A 22,174-nucleotide genomic window follows, 5' to 3' on the forward strand; every position below is an offset into this window, starting at 1 on the left:
TACAACTATGTGCGACACAAAGTCCGACACAGAGTATTTGCAGCAGCAGGCTAGGGTGAACCAAACCCAATCCCCGTCCTATTCAAATGGCCCACAATAAAATGCTGTTCAGGACTGGAGTCACTGTTTAAATTCCCCAGGCACACCCTCAATAGAACAATGAACTGCCAGGTATGTGTTAGGCCTGCTTGCACCCAGCCAGAGAGAGAGAGAGAGAAAGGGGGGAAAAGAAAACAGAGAAACAGGTTTATCGTCACTCTTCTCTTCAGCTGAAACTGTGGCAGGTCCTAAACTGTATGTATAATTTATTAAACTGACACTTTCGACTTCACCTGCGGAGTATTGGACAGGTGGGGCTGTTGGGGCATGAGATATTGCCTTATGTGCACCATATTGCCTTATAATTGATGAACTAACAATACGAAATAGATTATTGGTCAAATTTGAAGTTGACAAATTACAAATCTATTGTTTTTTTTCTTTCAGTTGAGAGGCAAAGGTACTTTGTAGGCTACTTCACTGCGTTTTGCTTTCAACAAATCACGGGCACAGTTTACACGTGCGCTAATGGTAAGCACTGTGCAATTGTATGGCCATATTATAGAATGGGTATATGTATCTCCTATAATAACTGTGAGCCCTAATCTGAAGCTAATTGGAGCCTACTGCTATTGCCAAAGGCGACGATGGACAATGGCCAAATGTAAACCCTGTTATTATGTAGCCAAGGTCATGGTGGAGAAATGGGGAGCTATGATGACGAGGGAAAAAAAGCCTGCTTACCTTGTATGTACTTTCGGTCAGTTTATTCACATCGTCATGATCCAGAGACATGTTGGCAGTCATTTCTCAGTCTCTGCAAGATGGAACAAAAAAAAACTAAACCAAAGCCAATCACTCGAAGTCTATATAATTCCTTTCAAATCCAAGGGTGGGCTGTTTAGTTGTTCCAGGAGTAGTTTACAATTGAGAGCAGAAGCGCAACTGTGCACCAGTGGCCAAACAAACCGGCATCAACCGCTGCGCTGCCTGAACGGAGACTGTCAAACTTCACCGTGTGTGTGTCGGAGGGGCTGGAGACAGAAAAGGTAGGATCCGTGACGTCACTGCTTTAGTCAAGCACTTTCGGTGCTGTGCTTTCAGGTGGATCAACTCGGTATTGGCAACAGGGGTTGGGTGCTCAGTCACTCCCTATGGCTCACTCTCCCGGGGCGGTTCTGTTATCGCATTCGGAAGCATTTAAATGACAATAGGCTTACTTTAAAATCAGGGTGAACCACCCCGGGTTTAGCTGCTTCTGCAAAAGCAAATGGGGATCCAAATAAATAAACAAACAATATTTGAAAATCAATTAACTCCCTCATTTGGCCATCGGAATTAGTCTCATGTAAACATCCCAACATAAAACACGATTTCACATCTGGAAAATCACATGATTTCAAGTAAAATTTCACATGTGAAATCATGTGAAAACTTGTTTTGGGAACACTTGACATGTGGTCACGTGAAATTCACGTGGTTCTTCCATAAGGGATCTTCTCAGCTCAATTATGCCGTGGTTCATTGCTGTTGTTATCAAATCAAAATCAAATCAAAGTTTATTGGTTGCATACGCAGATTTGCAGATGCAGCGAAATAATATTACAGCGCAGTAATAATACCTCGAAAACAATACAAAAGTAAAAAGAAAGAAATTACAAAATATCAGAACAAGCCATGTCAGAGTCCGGAATATACAGTTGAAGTCGGAAGTTTACATACACCTTAGCCAAATACATTTAACTCGGTTTTTCACAATTCCTGACATGTAATCCAGGTACAAATTCCCTGTCTTAGGTCAGTTAGGATCACCACTTTATTTTAGGAATGTGAAATGTTAGAATAATAGTAAAGAGAATGATTTATTTCAGCTTTTATTTCTTTCATCACATTCCCAGTGAGCCAGAAGTTTACATACACCCAATTAGTATTCGGTAGCATTGCCTTTCAATTGTTTAACTTGGGTCAAATGTTTCGGATAGCCTTCCACAAGCTTCCCACAATAAGTTGGGTGAATTTTGGCCCATTCCTCCTGACAGAGCTGGTGTGACTGAGTCAGGTTTGTAGGTCTCGCTTTTTAAATTCTGCCCACAAATTTTCTATAGGATTGAGGTCAGGGCTTTGATGGCCAAATATTTTTTTTCTTGCCCATTCACCCTCTAAATGGCAGACACACAATCCATGTCTCAATTGTCTCAACGCTTAAAATCATTCTTTAACCTGTTTCCTCCCCTTCATATACACTGATTGAAGTCGATTTAGAGAGCAGATGTTCCTAATGTTTTGTACACTCAGTGAATAATGGTGTGTATAGACACTATGGACAATATATTAATTGAAAAGGTGTGTTCAGCAGTAGTGATATAGGAGTACTGGGTGGTAACCGGCTAGTAAAAGTGACTAAGTTTCAGGGCAGGGTATTGCGTGGAGGCCAACTAGTGGTGACTGTTTAACAGTCTGATGGCCTGGAGATAGAAGCTGTTCATCAGTCTCTCTTAGTTCCAGCTTTGATACACCAGTACGGTCTCCTCCTTCTAGATCAGGGATGGGAAACTCCAGTCTACGGAGGCCTGATTGGTGCCACACTTCCCTAGCAAACATAGCTGATTACTCAAATTGCATTATAAAGTGAAGATCATGATTAGGTGATTATTGGAGTCAGGTGTGTTAGCTCGGGATGGGGCAAAACTGTGACACCAATCAGGCCACAGAGGACTGGAATTGCCCACCCCTGTTCGAGATGGTAGCGGGGTGAAAAGGCCATTGCTCTGGTGGCTGAGGTCCTTGATGATCTCCTAGGTCTTTCTGTGACTCCGGGTGAAGTAGAGTTGTATTTGTATTGATTAAGAATCCCCATTAGCTGCTGCAAAGGTAGCAGCTACTCTTTCTGGGGTCCAGCAACATTAAGGCAGTCATACATATTTTTAAATATTACATTACATACCGTAACACTTCTCACAACAAATTAAGTGTGCTCTACTATCACATATCTACAATACAAAATCCATTTGTACATGAGTGTAGAATGAGTGTCTTAAGTGTATATGTGTCTGTGCCTGTGTGTCTCTTCACAGTCCCGCTGTTCCATAAGGTCTATTCTTATCCGTTTTTTATCTTATTCTACTGCTGCTATGGAATAGAGTGCACCTCCCTTAGTCTGTTCCTGACTTGGGGACTGTGAAGACACCTCTGGTGGCATGTCTTGTGGGGTATGTATGGGTGTCAGAGCTGTGTGCTAGAGGTTCAAACAGACACCTCGGTGCATTCAGCATGTCAACACTTCTTACAAAAACAAGTAGTGATGAAGCCAATCTCTCCTCCACTTTGAGCAATGACAAATGTACATGTATATTATTAATGTTAGCTCTCCGTGTACATTTAAGAGCCAGCCTGCTGCTCTGTTCTGAGCCAATTGTAGTTTTCCGAGGTCCCTCTTTGTGGCACCTGACCACACGACTGAATGTTAGTCTAGGTGCGACAAAACTAAGGCCTGTAGGACCTGCCTTGCTGATAGTGTTGATAAAAAGGCAGAGCAGGATTTTATTATGGACAGACTTGTCCCAATCTTAGCTACTGTTGTATCAAAATATTTTGGCCATGACAGTTTACAATCCAGGGTTACTCCAAGCAGTTTAGTCTCCTCAATTTCCACATTATTTATTACAATATTTAGTTGAGGTTTAGGGTTTAGTGAGTGATTTGTCCCAAATACAATGCTTTTAGTTTATTTTAATTTTATTTAGGACAAACTAATTCATTGCCACCCATTCTGAAACTAACTACAGCTCTTTGTTAAGTGTTGCAGTGATTTCACTCACTGTAGTAGCTGATGTGTATAGTGTTGAGTTATCATTACTCAACGCCAGTGGCATGTCATTAGTAAAGATTGAAACAATTAAGGGGCTTAGACAGCTGTCCTGGGGAATTCCTGATTCTACCTGGATTATGTTGGAGAGGCATCCATTACAGAACACCCTCTGTGTTTTGTTAGACAGGTAACTCTTTATCCACAATTTAGCAGGGTAAAGCCATAACACCTTTTTCCATCAGCAGACAATGATCGATAATGTCAAAAGCCGCACTGAAGTTTAACAAAACAGCTCCCACAATCTTTTTATCATCAATTTCTCTCAGCCAATGATCAGTCATTTGTGTAAGTGCCGTGCTTGTTGAATGTCATTCCCTACAAATGTGCTGAAAGTCTGTTGTCAATTTGTTTACAGTAAAAAAGCATTGTATCTCATCAAACACAATTTTTTCCAAAAGTTTACTAATGGTTGGTAACAGGCTGATTGGTTGGCTATTTGAGCCAGTAAAGGGGGCTTTACTATTCTTGGATAGCGGAATTACTTTTTGCTTCCCTCCAGCCCTGAGGGCACACACCTTCTAGTAGGTTTAGATTGAAGATATGGCAAATACAAGTGGCAATATCGTCTGCTACTATCCTCAGTCATTTTTCATCCAAGTTGTCAGACCCCGGTGGCTTGTCATTGTTGATAGACAAAAAAATAATAATCTCTTCCACACTCACTTTACGGGAATCAAAATTACAATGCCTGTCTTTCATAATTTCAGTTATACTTGGATGTATAGTGTCAGCATTTGTTGCTGGCATGTCATGCCTATGTTTGCTAACCTTGCCAATGAAAAAATCATCAAAGTAATTGGCAATATCCGTGGGTTTCGTGATGAATGAGCCATCTGATTCAATAAATGTTAGCCTTTTTGCCCCAATCACATGTGTTATTTAATGAAAGTTGGATTTTTATGTTACATTTTTTTTTGCCGCGCTGCATTTTCCCTGTTTTTTGCCCAAGTGGGACGCGACTGTCCTGCCTATCTGTAAGAAGTTATTAAGGTGCTCCAAAGCTTTTTAGTATCACTCTTTATATAAATTATCTTTGTTTCATAGAACAGTTTCTTCTTCTTTTTATTCAGTTTAGTCACATGATTTCTCAATTTGCATCACATTTGCCAATCGGTTGTGCAGCCAGACTTATTTGCACTTCCTTTTGCCTCATCCCTCTCAATCTGTAACGCAGGCACAGGGAGTCAGGAAACAAGTGCAGTTAGTGAGTTTAATAATAATGAACATGGAACGATACAAAAGAAGTGAAGCGTCTGACATGGAAGCATAAACAATACTACCTGACATTTACATTTACATTTAAGTCATTTAGCAGACGCTCTTATCCAGAGCGACTTACAAATTGGTGAATTCACCTTCTGACATCCAGTGGAACAGCCACTTTACAATAGTGCATCTAAATCATTTAAGGGGGGGTGAGAAGGATTACTTTATCCTATCCTAGGTATTCCTTGAAGAGGTGGGGTTTCAGGTGTCTCCGGAAGGTGGTGATTGACTCCGCTGTCCTGGCGTCGTGAGGGAGTTTGTTCCACCATTGGGAGGCCAGAGCAGCGAACAGTTTTGACTGGGCTGAGCGGGAACTGTACTTCCTCAGTGGTAGGGAGGCGAGCAGGCCAGAGGTGGATGAACGCAGTGCCCTTGTTTGGGTGTAGGGCCTGATCAGAGCCTGGAGGTACTGGGGTGCCGTTCCCCTCACAGCTCCGTAGGCAAGCACCATGGTCTTGTAGCGGATGCGAGCTTCAACTGGAAGCCAGTGGAGAGAGCGGAGGAGCGGGGTGACGTGAAAGAACTTGGGAAGGTTGAACACCAGACGGGCTGCGGCGTTCTGGATGAGTTGTAGGGGTTTAATGGCACAGGCAGGGAGCCCAGCCAACAGCGAGTTGCAGTAATCCAGACGGGAGATGACAAGTGCCTGGATTAGGACCTGTGCCGCTTCCTGTGTGAGGCAGGGTCGTACTCTGCGGATGTTGTAGAGCATGAACCTACAGGAACGGGCCACCGCCTTGATGTTAGTTGAGAACGACAGGGTGTTGTCCAGGATCACGCCAAGGTTCTTAGCGCTCTGGGAGGAGGACACAATGGAGTTGTCAACCGTGATGGCGAGATCATGGAACGGGCAGTCCTTCCCCGGGAGGAGGAGCAGCTCTGTCTTGTCGAGGTTCAGCTTGAGGTGGTGATCCGTCATCCACACTGATATGTCTGCCAGACATGCAGAGATGCGATTCGCCACCTGGTCATCAGAAGGAGGAAAGGAGAAGATTAATTGTGTGTCTGACGACTAATGACAGAAGAGTACTATATGAAGGGTGAGTAAATCAAGGGAGTAATGAAGTCCAGGTGTGACTGATGATGAGATGCAGATGTGCGTAATGAGTGTTGCAAGGTGTGAGTAAAGATGGCTTGCCAGGACTGGTGGTTAGTCAACCGGCGACGTCGAGCGGGGGAGTGGGAGTAGACTTGACACAACTATTCCATTTTTCAATTCCTCATCAAAGCTTGGTTTTTACAGTCATTTTATTTATTTCATTTTTTATATTTTTACCCACTTTTTTCTCCCCAATTTCCGTATTATGATCTTGTCGTCTCATCGCTGCAACTCGGGAGTGGGGAAGGTCAAGTCATGTATCCTCCGAAACATGAGCCGCCAAACTGCGCTTCTTAACACCCGACCACTTAACCCGGAAGCAAGCCGCACCAATGTGTCGGAGGAAACACTGTTCAACCGATGACCAAAGTCAGCCTGCAGGTGCCCGGCCAGCCACAAGGAGTCGGTAGAGCGCGATGAGCCAAGTAAATCCCCCCCGGCCAAACTCTCCCCTAACCCGGATGATGTTGGGCCAATTGAGTGCCGCCCTATGTGACTCCCGATCACGGACGATAATGACACAGCCTGGGATTGAACCCCAGGCTGTAGTTACAGTCATTTTCTTAATGGGTGCATGCTTATTAGTAACTGGAATAAGCAATTTCATAAATGTGTCAAGTGCAGCATCTGGTTGCTCCTCATTACACACCACAGACCAGCAAATAGGCTTTACATCTTCAACATAGGAATCACTACAAAACTTATTGTATGAACTCTTATACACTATATTAGGCCCAGACTTTGGAACTTTGGTTTTCCTAGATATGGCTACTATATTGTGATCACTACATCCAATGGATTTGGATACTGCTTTATTGCAAATTTCTGTATCATTTGTAAAGATGTGATCAATACATGTTTATTATTTCATTTTTGTGTTCATTTCAACTACCCTAGTAGGTTGACAGATAACCTGACCCAGGTTTCAAGCACTGTTTAAAGCTTTTTCTTGAGTGGGCAGCTTGATGAAAGCCAGTCAATTTTGAAATCACCCAGAAAATATACCTCTCTGTTGATATCACATACATTATCAAGCATTTCACACATGTTTTCCAGATACTGACTGTTAGCACTTGGTGGTCTATAGCAGCTTCTCACAAGAATGGGCTTTTGGTGAGGCAGATTAACCTGTAGACATATTATTTTAACAATATTTAACATGAGATCCTCTCTAAGCTTTACAAGAATATGGTTTTGACTATAAACAGCAACACCTCCACAATTGGCATTTCTGTATTTTCTGTAGATGTTATAACCATGTATTGCTACCACTGTATCATCAAAGGTATTATCTAAGTGAGTTTCAGAGCTTGCCAGAATATTAATGTCATGTGTTACAAGCAAATTATTGATTTCATAAACCTTGTGTCTTAAGCTACATATGTTAATGTGGCTATTTTTAGCACTTTTCTATGATGCTTGATTGTTTTCATTGTTTTACTGTGAAGCTTAGCAGAAGTAGACATGCTCATGTTATTTATGTTTGTGCAAATTGAGCTGCACACAGTGGACTTCCTACTAAGGCCCACCGCCTCAGTGCTAACAGTATAACACTTGTTCAAAGGCACATGATTACTGCATACAATAGCTGTAGGATCAGCAGAGGTATTCAGGGCAGTTACAGGGACATACATTAGGTTACTTACATTGTGTCTACCAATGGGATAATGTACAACTCAGCAACACAGTGGTAGGGATTAACCTAGCTGGGCTTGGGTGATTGATAAGTCATTGTCTCAGCGTAGTCTTATAATGCTGTGAAAAGAACCAGGAACCCAAATGATTTGGGATGATCCCATTCTCCTTATAAAACAAGCTTTGTTTCCAGAAGACATCAAAATTGTCAATAAATGTTACACCCACAGAGCTGCAATAGTTACGTAGCCAGTTATGGAGGGCTAGAAGCCTGCTGAAATGTTCAATGCCACGGTTTAGGGAGGGCACAAGGCCAGATATTATGGGGCGTTTGTTGGTGTCAAGCAAAGACCCAGTCAATTCTTTAAAATCCATCTTCAGCTGTTCTGCCTGCCCTTCATAATTTCATTGAATCCCACATGAACTATGATATACTCAATTTCCTGATGCAGGGTTAAATGTTTTGGAGCAGCTTATTGATGTCCTGTACTCGTGCTCCTGGGTATCACAACATTTTTGCTCCAGGGACTGAGACATTTCTCAACCCTTGACCTGCCCAATACAACAGCCGGAGAAGGGGATGGAGCAATCTGTAATGTCCTGGACGGCAGGCAGTGTTCTCCCTATAGTATGTTGGTCTGACCGCACCAGCCTCTGGAGAGCCCTGTGTTTGCGGACAGTGCAATTGCCATACTAGGCGGTGATACAGCCTGACAGGATGCTCTCAATGATGCATCTATAGAAGTTCTTCCTGAGGGTCTTAGGGGCAAGTTTCTTCAGCCTCCTGAGGTTGAAGAGGCGCTGCTGCATCTTCTTCACCACACTGTCTGTGGGACCATTTCATGTCATCAGTGAATGTACGCCGAGGAATTTGAAGCTTTAGACCCTCTCCCCTGTGTCCCCGTCAATGTGGATAGGGACATGCTCTCTCTGCTGTCTCATGTAGTCCACTATCAGCTCCTTCGTTTTGTTGATGTTGAGGGAGAGGTTATGTTCCTGGCACCACTCCGCCAGGGCCCTCACCTCCTCCCTGTAGAGTGTCTTGTCATTGTTTGCAATCAGGCCTACCACTGTTGTGTCGTCAGCAAACTTAATGATTGAGTTGGAGGCGTGTGTGGCCACGCAGTCATGGGTGAACAGTGAGTACAGGAGGGGGCTGAGCACATACCCCTAACGTGCCCCAGAGTTGAGGATCAGCGTGGTGGAGGTGTTGTTGCCTACCTTCACCACTGGGGGCGGCCTCTCAGGAAGTCCAGGACCCAGTTGCACAGGGAGGGGTTCAGACCCAGGGCCCTGAGCTTATTGATGAGCTTGGAGGGTACTATGGTGTTGAAGGCTGAGCTGTAGTCAATGAACAGCATTCTTACATAGGTATTTCTCTTGTCCAGGTGGGATAGGGCAGTGTGCAGTGCTTTGGCAATTATGTCGTCCGTGGATCTGTTGGGGTGGTTTGCGAATTGTTCCTAAACTAGCCTCTCAAAGCACTTAATGATGACATAAGTGAGTGCTACAGGGTGATGGTCATTTAGTTCAGTTACCTTCGCTTTCTTGGGTACAGGAACAATGGTGAACAGCTTGAAGCAAGTGGGGACAACAGACTGGGATATGGAGAGATTGAATATGTCAGAAAATATTTGTGTTCATCATTCATATTAATCTGCAAACATTTCTTTCCACCTTATGGCAAAATTAGGATAATAGCAGCAAACTTGCTTTAAAACGGCAACATTTTCTTTACTCCCCATGGCAAAATATGTAGATTTGCAGCAAATTCACTCAAACAAGTGTTTTGCTTGCAAGGTGAGGGCTCCATCGCTATTCTCTGTGTATGTCGCCATCGTGTGGCCATATTTAATACTGGAGCTCATGACTGAGATGCGATCAATCAAAATTCACATTTATTCACACATTTCGAATTTGTGCTTCTAATTCTGCATTGATTGCTTTTTGAGGATATAGGCTGGGTATCTGTAAAGCACTTTGTGACAGCTGCCGATATAAAAAGGCTTTACAAAATACATTTGATTTGAGATGCAAGCAGCTTAACATCCTTTTTTCAACAGCAGGACAAATATATCTTACATCAAACAAAGGTATAGCCAATAAATTCAACTATAGACTCCCCCAGATAGAACATGGGTGACTTCATAACTAATAAATAACGTTGGTCATTCCTAAGAAGTGTCCAGCAGGTGTTTGTTGTGGGCCATAAACTAATTCCTTAATACCATGGACAGCGAATTACACAACACAGCTATTTGTGTTCCTAGAAGCACATAGTCGAAACGCATGGGAATTATTTCAGGCTTTTACAGGAATTTGGGAAATTTTGAGGCTATGAACAACTTTTTGGCAGCAGCTGACAAGACAGTTAAGGAATATATTATAGGTTGTTCATTTGAAGTATTCACATTTCTTTGTTCTGGAGTAGCCTATACCATTTGCCTCATCTGTGAGTGGACAAGCGCAAATGTATCGGTAAATATGTGAGTTGCATGCGTAATATTCGAGTAAATAAGTCGAATTGTATTAAATATCAAGTTTAATATATACTTTTATATAATTCTGGTTTATTTTTCAGAAATATAATTGTGGTGGTCTTCGTGTCACCTGCCCTGATTCTGAGCCCCCGGGTTTTGGGGCTCACAACAAACGGTTTGATCCATCTGAGTAGGTTGATTTTACGCGCATAACATTATTTCAATATAATATATATATTTTAAACAATTTATAGTAAACTCATGTTTTTGTTACTTTTTTCCTTCAGAAAATGTTTCGGGGAAGCTCAGCTTCATTCAGAGGAAATGCGACTTACGTGCGGGACAGGGAGATGGCCTCGGAGGTTCCAACCGAGACATAGTTCGAACTGTTCGATCCAAGGAACACTTTACGCACCGCCAAATTCAACTATACCTGGGAGTTTGGCAACGGGTATGTCTGCCTGTTTATCATCGAATATGTGTTTTGTTGTTTTCCTTTTCACAGGTTAGGCTATACATTTAAATAGTACGTGGTTGTTTATTCTGGTTTTGTAAGGGAGGTGCTGTATGTGCACCATAAATACTTGTCCTCTGGAAACTACACTCTGCGGCTGAGAGTGGGGGCCCAAGTGAACAAAAGCTCTACTCCACTCCACTAACTGGGGTTTACACCATGGACATTGCAGTGCTGGGTAGGTTGGCAGAATATACATAATTTTTGTTAAGAATGATTTCGTTTGAAATTGTATTGCATATCTCTGCTATTTTCCCGACCCCATCAGAAATATTAAGTCGAAAGGCCCTTTGAGTTTCCAGGTTCCCAGAAACAACAGTCTGGGTATTCATGTCGATGGAAGGTGGATACAATTTCTCAGTAGAATTAACACTCATACAACATCATAAACATGCATAACACATCAAAGAATCGACTCATTTATTCTCTCTCTTCCTCTCTTGGCTTCCCAGTCCTTCAATGTGGGTGTGCTATATTCATTCTCATTAGCTTTATCTCTCTCTCTCTCTCTCTCTCTCTCTCTCTCTCTCTCTCTCTCTCAATTCAATTCAATTCAAGGGGCTTTATTGGCATGGGAAACGTGTTAACATTGCCAAAGCAAGTAAGGTATATAATATATAAAGTAAAATAAACAATAACAATTAACAGTAGACATCACACATACAGAAGTTTCAAAACAATAAAGACATTACAAATGTCGTATTATATATATATACAGTGTTTTTACAATGTCTCTCTCTCTCTCTCTCTCTCTCTCTCTCTCTCTCTCTCTCTCTCTCTCTCTCTCTCTCTCTCACACACACACACACACACATTCAGACTGAACGGCTTTAGGAGTCCACTGTCTTGACATCAGTGTCTGCAATGACATCAGCAAACTACAGACCTCCTAGGCTGAAGCTACAGTACAGTACACACTCTCTCCTCTCACTATGAATACAGTATAGACTAGTTTGATATAGTACAAATGATCCATCTATTAGTATAGTGTCGCTCAGCAGTTCTGGTGGCACAAGGGGTTTTGATCCGAATTGACCTCTTTAGATTTCATGGTTCTCCTTATAATCTTAAAGGGATTCTATGGGGTTTTGGCAATGAGGCCCTCTATCCACTTCCCCGGAGTCAGATGAACTTGTAGATATACTTTTTATGTCTCTGCATGCAGTTTGAAGAAAGTTGCTAACTAGCGTTAGCGCAATTGCTAAATGATATTAGTGCAATGACTGGAAGTGTCTATTCATTGCGCTAACGCTGGTTAGCATTGGCTCGCAAACCTACCTTGAACTACCTTCATACTGGACACAGAGACATACAAATAGTATCCATGAGCTCATCTGACTTTAGGGAAGTAGATAAAGGGCCTCATTGCCAAAATCCCAAAGTATCCCTTTAAACTGAACCGAGTGATAGTGTTTTTCAGAGAAATGAAAAGACGTCAATGGGACAGTGGCCAGAATTGAGGAATTCACTAGGGAGTTCTGGAGAAGAGTCATTTAACTCATGGACCCACAACCCATACTGTTCATGTCTCATGTGGTGAACTGAGGAGTTTCAGGAAGCTTGTGACCTAATTCTAATGCATATACAAATACCAGAACACTAAAATAATGATGAATGATGGCTATTGTAAATAGGAACATGATTCAGTGGTGTACAAAGTAGGTCAAGAGGAGACATGCTGTGGTGCTTGAATAATCATGCATGCAGAAACTGGTGAGTATGACAGTTACTAATTGGGAGTGAATTGTAAATATGAAATGAATTTTGCTTGCACAACTTCTGACCACTATTCAAGCTTGTCTAGCTGCATCATGTAATACTGTAGCATTAAAGTATGTGAAGAGTTTTCCCTACCTTGAACTATGGTAACAACAGTTCTCTGTCTCCTAATAGCCTCCAATAACCTGCTCTTCATCCTGCCGTGTGCTGGGATCATATTAGCAATCCTCGCCTTCATCACTGTTATAGCCAGTCGCCCTAAGAAGGGAAACAACAACAATTCACAGGTAGAATGTTAGGCCTTGTTTCAATACTCCTCCCAAAGATATGAGGCTATTCTACAACGTGTCCACAAGGGGGTGATCTATATCTAACAAATTGACTAACGATCAACTTCAAATAATGGCCGTGGCTGTAGAATGCACTGTCAAGCAATGTTATGGTACTCTAGTACAAGATTCAGACTTGACTCGGACTCGACCAGTGGTGACTCGGACATGGACTCGGACTCGACCAGTGGTGACTCGGACATGGACTCGGACTCGACCAGTGGTGACTCGGACATGGACTCGGACTCGACCAGTGGTGACTCGGACATGGCCTCGGACTCGACCAGTGGTGACTCGGACATGGACTCGGACTAGACCAGTGGTGACTCGGACATGGACTCGACCAGCGGTGATTCGGACATGGACTTGGACTCGACCAGTGGTGACTCGGACATGGACTCGACCAGTGGTGACTCGGACATGGACTCGGGCATGGACTCGGACTCGACCAGTGGTGACTCGGACATGGACTCGACCAGCGGTGATTCGGACATGGACTTGGACTCGACCAGTGGTGACTCGGACATGGACTCGACCAGTGGTGACTCGGACATGGACTCGGGCATGGACTCGGACTCGACCAGTGGTGACTCGGACATGGACTCGAACAGTGGTGACTCGGACATGGACTCGGACTCGACCAGTGGTGACTCGGACATGGACTCGGACTCGACCAGTGGTGACTCGGACATGGACTCGGACTCAACCAGTGGTAACTCGGACATGGCCTCGGACTCGACCGGCGGTGACTCGGACATGGACTCGGACTCGACCAGTGGTGACTCGGACATGGATTCGACCAGTGGTGACTCGGACATGGACTTGGACTCGACCAGTGGTGACTCGGACATGGACTCGGACTCGACCAGTGGTGACTCGGACATGGACTCGGACTCGACCAATGGTGACTCGGACACGGACTCGGACTCGACCAGTGGTGACTCGGACACAGACTCGGACTCGACCAGTGGTGACTCGGACACGGACTCGGACTCGACCAGTGGTGACTCGGACACGGACTCGGACTCGACCAGTGGTGACTCGGACACGGACTCGGACTCGACCAGTGGTGACTCGGACACGGACTCGGACTCGACCAGTGGTGACTCGGACATGGACTCGGACTCGACCAGTGGTGACTCGGACATGGATTCGGACTCGACCAGTGGTGGCTCGGACATGGAGTCGGGCTCGACCAGTGGTGACTCAGACATGGATTCGACCAGTGGTGACTCGGACATGGACTCGGACTCGACCAGTGGTGACTCGGACACGGACTCGGATTTGACCTGTGGTGACTCGGACATGGACTCGGACTCGACCAGTGGTGACTCGGACATGGACTCGGACTCGACCAGTGGTGACTCGGACACGGACTCGGATTCGACCTGTGGTGACTCGGACATGGACTCGGACTCGACCTGTGGTGACTCGGACATGGACTCGGACTCGACCAGTGGTGACTCGGACATGGACTCGGACTCGACCAGTGGTGACTCGGACATGGACTCGGACTCGACCAGTGGTGACTCGGACATGGCCTCGGACTCGACCAGTGGTGACTCGGACATGGACTCGGACTAGACCAGTGGTGACTCGGACATGGACTCGACCAGCGGTGATTCGGACATGGACTTGGACTCGACCAGTGGTGACTCGGACATGGACTCGACCAGTGGTGACTCGGACATGGACTCGGGCATGGACTCGGACTCGACCAGTGGTGACTCGGACATGGACTCGACCAGCGGTGATTCGGACATGGACTTGGACTCGACCAGTGGTGACTCGGACATGGACTCGACCAGTGGTGACTCGGACATGGACTCGGGCATGGACTCGGACTCGACCAGTGGTGACTCGGACATGGACTCGAACAGTGGTGACTCGGACATGGACTCGGACTCGACCAGTGGTGACTCGGACATGGACTCGACCAGTGGTGACTCGGACATGGACTCGGACTCGACCTGTGGTGACTCGGACATGGACTCGGACTCAACCAGTGGTGACTCGGACATGGCCTCGGACTCGACCGGCGGTGACTCGGACATGGACTCGGACTCGACCAGTGGTGACTCGGACATGGATTCGACCAGTGGTGACTCGGACATGGACTCGGACTCGACCAGTGGTGACTCGGACACGGACTCGGACTCGACCAGTGGTGACTCGGACACGGACTCGGACTCGACCAGTGGTGACTCGGACACGGACTCGGACTCGACCAGTGGTGACTCGGACACGGACTCGGACTCGACCAGTGGTGACTCGGACACGGACTCGGACTCGACCAGTGGTGACTCGGACACGGACTCGGACTCGACCAGTGGTGACTCGGACATGGACTCGGACTCGACCAGTGGTGACTCGGACATGGACTCGGACTCGACCAGTGGTGACTCGGACATGGACTCGGACTCGACCAGTGGTGACTCGGACATGGCCTCGGACTCGACCAGTGGTGACTCGGACATGGACTCGGACTAGACCAGTGGTGACTCGGACATGGACTCGACCAGCGGTGATTCGGACATGGACTTGGACTCGACCAGTGGTGACTCGGACATGGACTCGACCAGTGGTGACTCGGACATGGACTCGGGCATGGACTCGGACTCGACCAGTGGTGACTCGGACATGGACTCGAACAGTGGTGACTCGGACATGGACTCGACCAGTGGTGACTCGGACATGGACTCGGACTCGACCTGTGGTGACTCGGACATGGACTCGGACTCAACCAGTGGTGACTCGGACATGGCCTCGGACTCGACCGGCGGTGACTCGGACATGGACTCGGACTCGACCAGTGGTGACTCGGACATGGATTCGACCAGTGGTGACTCGGACATGGACTCGGACTCGACCAGTGGTGACTCGGACATGGACTCGGACTCGACCAGTGGTGACTCGGACATGGACTCGGACTCGACCAATGGTGACTCGGACACGGACTCGGACTCGACCAGTGGTGACTCGGACACAGACTCGGACTCGACCAGTGGTGACTCGGACACGGACTCGGACTCGACCAGTGGTGACTCGGACACGGACTCGGACTCGACCAGTGGTGACTCGGACACGGACTCGGACTCGACCAGTGGTGACTCGGACACGGACTCGGACTCGACCAGTGGTGACTCGGACATGGACTCGGACTCGACCAGTGGTGACTCGGACATGGATTCGGACTCGACCAGTGGTGGCTCGGACATGGAGTCGGGCTCGACCAGTGGTGACTCAGACATGGATTCGACCAGTGGTGACTCGGACATGGACTCGGACTCGACCAGTGGTGACTCGGACACGGACTCGGATTTGACCTGTGGTGACTCGGACATGGACTCGGACTCGACCAGTGGTGACTCGGACACGGACTCGGATTCGACCTGTGGTGACTCGGACATGGACTCGGACTCGACCTGTGGTGACTCGGACATGGACTCGGACTCGACCAGTGGTGACTCGGACATGGACTCGGACTCGACCAGTGGTGACTCGGACATGGACTCGGACTCGACCAGTGGTGACTCGGACATGGCCTCGGACTCGACCAGTGGTGACTCGGACATGGACTCGGACTAGACCAGTGGTGACTCGGACATGGACTCGACCAGCGGTGATTCGGACATGGACTTGGACTCGACCAGTGGTGACTCGGACATGGACTCGACCAGTGGTGACTCGGACATGGACTCGGGCATGGACTCGGACTCGACCAGTGGTGACTCGGACATGGACTCGACCAGCGGTGATTCGGACATGGACTTGGACTCGACCAGTGGTGACTCGGACATGGACTCGACCAGTGGTGACTCGGACATGGACTCGGGCATGGACTCGGACTCGACCAGTGGTGACTCGGACATGGACTCGAACAGTGGTGACTCGGACATGGACTCGGACTCGACCAGTGGTGACTCGGACATGGACTCGACCAGTGGTGACTCGGACATGGACTCGGACTCGACCTGTGGTGACTCGGACATGGACTCGGACTCAACCAGTGGTGACTCGGACATGGCCTCGGACTCGACCGGCGGTGACTCGGACATGGACTCGGACTCGACCAGTGGTGACTCGGACATGGATTCGACCAGTGGTGACTCGGACATGGACTCGGACTCGACCAGTGGTGACTCGGACATGGACTCGGACTCGACCAGTGGTGACTCGGACACGGACTCGGACTCGACCAGTGGTGACTCGGACACGGACTCGGACTCGACCAGTGGTGACTCGGACACGGACTCGGACTCGACCAGTGGTGACTCGGACACGGACTCGGACTCGACCAGTGGTGACTCGGACACGGACTCGGACTCGACCAGTGGTGACTCGGACATGGACTCGGACTCGACCAGTGGTGACTCGGACATGGACTCGGACTCGACCAGTGGTGACTCGGACATGGACTCGGACTCGACCAGTGGTGACTCGGACATGGCCTCGGACTCGACCAGTGGTGACTCGGACATGGACTCGGACTAGACCAGTGGTGACTCGGACATGGACTCGAGCAGCGGTGATTCGGACATGGACTTGGACTCGACCAGTGGTGACTCGGACATGGACTCGACCAGTGGTGACTCGGACATGGACTCGGGCATGGACTCGGACTCGACCAGTGGTGACTCGGACATGGACTCGACCAGCGGTGATTCGGACATGGACTTGGACTCGACCAGTGGTGACTCGGACATGGACTCGACCAGTGGTGACTCGGACATGGACTCGGGCATGGACTCGGACTCGACCAGTGGTGACTCGGACATGGACTCGAACAGTGGTGACTCGGACATGGACTCGGACTCGACCAGTGGTGACTCGGACATGGACTCGACCAGTGGTGACTCGGACATGGACTCGGACTCGACCAGTGGTGACTCGGACATGGACTCGGACTCAACCAGTGGTAACTCGGACATGGCCTCGGACTCGACCGGCGGTGACTCGGACATGGACTCGGACTCGACCAGTGGTGACTCGGACATGGATTCGACCAGTGGTGACTCGGACATGGACTTGGACTCGACCAGTGGTGACTCGGACATGGACTCGGACTCGACCAGTGGTGACTCGGACATGGACTCGGACTCGACCAATGGTGATTCGGACACGGACTCGGACTCGACCAGTGGTGACTCGGACACAGACTCGGACTCGACCAGTGGTGACTCGGACACGGACTCGGACTCGACCAGTGGTGACTCGGACACGGACTCGGACTCGACCAGTGGTGACTCGGACACGGACTCGGACTCGACCAGTGGTGACTCGGACAAGGAGTCGGGCTCGACCAGTGGTGACTCAGACATGGATTCGACCAGTGGTGACTCGGACATGGACTCGGACTCGACCAGTGGTGACTCGGACACGGACTCGGATTTGACCTGTGGTGACTCGGACATGGACTCGGACTCGACCAGTGGTGACTCGGACATGGACTCGGACTCGACCAGTGGTGACTCGGACACGGACTCGGATTCGACCTGTGGTGACTCGGACATGGACTCGGACTCGACCTGTGGTGACTCGGACATGGATTCGGACTCGACCAGTGGTGACTCGGACATGGACTCGGACTCGACCAGTGGTGACTCGGACATGGACTCGGACTCGACCAGTGGTGACTCGGACATGGCCTCGGACTCGACCAGTGGTGACTCGGACATGGACTCGGACTAGACCAGTGGTGACTCGGACATGGACTCGACCAGCGGTGATTCGGACATGGACTTGGACTCGACCAGTGGTGACTCGGACATGGACTCGACCAGTGGTGACTCGGACATGGAGTCGGGCTCGACCAGTGGTGACTCAGACATGGATTCGACCAGTGGTGACTCGGACATGGACTCGGACTCGACCAGCGGTGACTCGGACACGGACTCGGATTTGACCTGTGGTGACTCGGACATGGACTCGGACTCGACCAGTGGTGACTCGGACATGGACTCGGACTCGACCAGTGGTGACTCGGACATGGACTCGGACTCGACCAGTGGTGACTCGGACATGGCCTCGGACTCGACCAGTGGTGACTCGGACATGGACTCGGACTAGACCAGTGGTGACTCGGACATGGATTCGGACTCGACCAGTGGTGGCTCGGACATGGAGTCGGGCTCGACCAGTGGTGACTCAGACATGGACTCGACCAGTGGTGACTCGGACATGGAGTCGGGCTCGACCAGTGGTGACTCAGACATGGATTCGACCAGTGGTGACTCGGACATGGACTCGGACTCGACCAGTGGTGACTCGGACACGGACTCGGATTCGACCTGTGGTGACTCGGACATGGACTCGGACTCGACCTGTGGTGACTCGGACATGGATTCGGACTCGACCAGTGGTGACTCGGACATGGACTCGGACTCGACCAGTGGTGACTCGGACATGGACTCGGACTCGACCAGTGGTGACTCGGACATGGCCTCGGACTCGACCAGTGGTGACTCGGACATGGACTCGGACTAGACCAGTGGTGACTCGGACATGGACTCGACCAGCGGTGATTCGGACATGGACTTGGACTCGACCAGTGGTGACTCGGACATGGACTCGACCAGTGGTGACTCGGACATGGACTCGGGCATGGACTCGGACTCGACCAGTGGTGACTCGGACATGGACTCGACCAGCGGTGATTCGGACATGGACTTGGACTCGACCAGTGGTGACTCGGACATGGACTCGACCAGTGGTGACTCGGACATGGACTCGGGCATGGACTCGGACTCGACCAGTGGTGACTCGGACATGGACTCGAACAGTGGTGACTCGGACATGGACTCGGACTCGACCAGTGGTGACTCGGACATGGACTCGACCAGTGGTGACTCGGACATGGACTCGGACTCGACCAGTGGTGACTCGGACATGGACTCGGACTCAACCAGTGGTGACTCGGACATGGCCTCGGACTCGACCGGCGGTGACTCGGACATGGACTCGGACTCGACCAGTGGTGACTCGGACATGGATTCGACCAGTGGTGACTCGGACATGGACTCGGACTCGACCAGTGGTGACTCGGACACGGACTCGGACTCGACCAGTGGTGACTCGGACACGGACTCGGACTCGACCAGTGGTGACTCGGACACGGACTCGGACTCGACCAGTGGTGACTCGGACACGGACTCGGACTCGACCAGTGGTGACTCGGACACGGACTCGGACTCGACCAGTGGTGACTCGGACATGGACTCGGACTCGACCAGTGGTGACTCGGACATGGATTCGGACTCGACCAGTGGTGGCTCGGACATGGAGTCGGGCTCGACCAGTGGTGACTCAGACATGGATTCGACCAGTGGTGACTCGGACATGGACTCGGACTCGACCAGTGGTGACTCGGACATGGACTCGGACTCGACCAGTGGTGACTCGGACACGGACTCGGATTCGACCTGTGGTGACTCGGACATGGACTCGGACTCGACCAGTGGTGACTCGGACACGGACTCGGACTCGACCAGTGGTGACTCGGACACGGACTCGGACTCGACCAGTGGTGACTCGGACACGGACTCGGACTCGACCAGTGGTGACTCGGACATGGACTCGGACATGACCAGTAGTGACTTAGTTGTCCGATGGTAATTTGCTCAGTGTATTTGTTATTGTTCGGTATAAATTTGCTAAGAAATGTTGAGACACTGTAGCCCTACAAACACCAAAAAAAGTGTCAGTGTAAATGTTTACATTTGTTTGTTTATTTTATTATGTTACAGATGTCTGGGTACAGTAACGCCACTTACTCCAGCATTAAGATGGAACTGCAGCCCCATCAGGACATCCCTGATATCAGTACTGATCTGTATGTGTCCAGGGCAGAAGAAAGGAGAGGTCCAAACCCTTCTGTTGCAGCATGGTACCAGAGCTGACGCCTACTCATACTGCAACCAGTCTTCATTTACACGCTTTTGATCTGGGCTTTGTGCTGCTCTGATTCAAGTCCAATGCTAATAGTTTGCTAAAAATGTATGGTTTGAGATGAATATACATGTAAAGTAACCTTGAACTATAAATTATTTCACTGATGTACAAGTATACGGAACAAAAATATAAATGCAGCATGCATCAATTTCAATAATATTACTGAGTTACAGTTCCTATAAGGAAATCAGTCAATTGAGATAAATTCATTATGCCCTAATCTATAGATTTCACATGACTGGTGAAGGGCGCAGCCATTTTCCCCACAAAAGGTCTTTATTACACACTGAAATGCTACTCGGTTGAATCAGCTGTCCGGGTGACTGGTCTCAGACAATGCCGCAGGTGAAGAAGCCGGATGTGGAGGTCCTGGGCTGGAGTGGTTACACGAGATCTGCGGTTGTGAGGCCGGTTTGATGTACTGCCAAATTCTCTAAAACAACATTGGATGTGGCTTATGGTAGAGAAATAAATATAACATTCTCTGTCAACCGCTCAGGGAGACATTCCTGCAGTCAGCATGCCAATTTCACACTCCCTCAAAACTTGAGACATCTGTGGCATTGTGTTGTGTGACAAAACTGCACATTTTAGAGTGGCCTTTAATTGTCCCGAGCAATCATGCTGTTTAATCAGCTTCTTGATATGCCACAGCTGTCAGGTGGATGGATTACCTTGGCAAAAGAGAAATGCTAACTAACAGGGATGTAAACACATTTGTGTATAGAATTTGAGAGAAATAAGCTTTTTGTATGTATGGAACATTTCTGGGATCTTTTATTTCAGCTCATGAAACACGGGACCAACACTTTACATGATGCGTTTATATTTTTGTTCAGTATAAGTCAAGACTGAGACTAGACCATTAAGGGACACTCAACACCTCTTGGAAATCCATTCTGGTGTGTCTTTTGCATCAACGTGTGTAATTGTCCAGTAGAAAAATAAAACCCTATCCCAGGGTAAGGTTTTCAGAAGACTGATGTGGGTTTTCCACTAACGTTTTACCTGAGCTTTGCTCCTGTCATATTTTTACTTCAGTGAAAATATGTTGCCCTAAGAGTTAAAAGGTAGAATCTTATTCCAAATGATTCACATCTGTAATGGCTGCCAAATGTGCTTCTACCAAGTATTAACTCAGGGGGGTGGAGACTTATCCAATTATATACAGTACCAGTCAAAAGTTTAAACACACCTACTCATTCAAGGGTTTTTCTTTATGTTTACTATTTTCTACATTGTAGAATAATAACGAAGACATCTAAACTATGAAAT

The 22,174-nt window shown here is 48.2% G+C and overlaps 1 protein-coding gene and 2 long non-coding RNA genes across 12 annotated transcripts in view; 1 reads left to right on the forward strand and 2 right to left on the reverse strand.

Annotated features, from left to right (window-relative positions):
* The window catches only part of LOC135523654 (brain-specific angiogenesis inhibitor 1-associated protein 2-like protein 1), a 44,702-nt gene extending 43,829 nt beyond the window's left edge, over nt 1-873 (reverse strand). For all 3 annotated transcript variants that reach the window (XM_064950467.1, XM_064950468.1, XM_064950465.1), the window contains exon 1: nt 784-873. In XM_064950467.1, coding sequence (XP_064806539.1) covers nt 784-846 — 63 coding nt within the window. In that variant the 5' untranslated portion in view covers nt 847-873. The remainder of the gene's footprint in view (nt 1-783) is intronic.
* On the forward strand, nt 211-21,911 carry LOC135523655 (uncharacterized). 8 transcript variants are annotated; one of them, XR_010452847.1, is made up of 6 exons: nt 211-294; nt 487-1,088; nt 10,489-10,577; nt 10,675-10,838; nt 10,915-12,907; nt 20,695-21,911. It is a non-coding gene; the product is annotated as an uncharacterized LOC135523655 (long non-coding RNA). The 8 variants fall into 8 exon arrangements; XR_010452851.1 differs by lacking the exon at nt 211-294 and having other exon boundaries at nt 997-1,088; nt 10,915-12,614; nt 12,795-12,907; XR_010452853.1 differs by lacking the exon at nt 211-294 and having other exon boundaries at nt 997-1,088; nt 10,915-11,806; nt 12,312-12,907.
* On the reverse strand, nt 6,095-10,802 carry LOC135523656 (uncharacterized). The gene is made up of 3 exons (XR_010452855.1): nt 10,723-10,802; nt 9,446-9,505; nt 6,095-6,137 (listed from the first exon to the last, which is right to left on the reverse strand). It is a non-coding gene; the product is annotated as an uncharacterized LOC135523656 (long non-coding RNA).
* Nucleotides 21,912-22,174: the final 263 nt, after the last annotated feature.

This window comes from Oncorhynchus masou, chromosome 31 (assembly GCF_036934945.1).
Source record: "Oncorhynchus masou masou isolate Uvic2021 chromosome 31, UVic_Omas_1.1, whole genome shotgun sequence".
NCBI classification, from domain to species: Eukaryota; Metazoa; Chordata; class Actinopteri; order Salmoniformes; family Salmonidae; genus Oncorhynchus; species Oncorhynchus masou.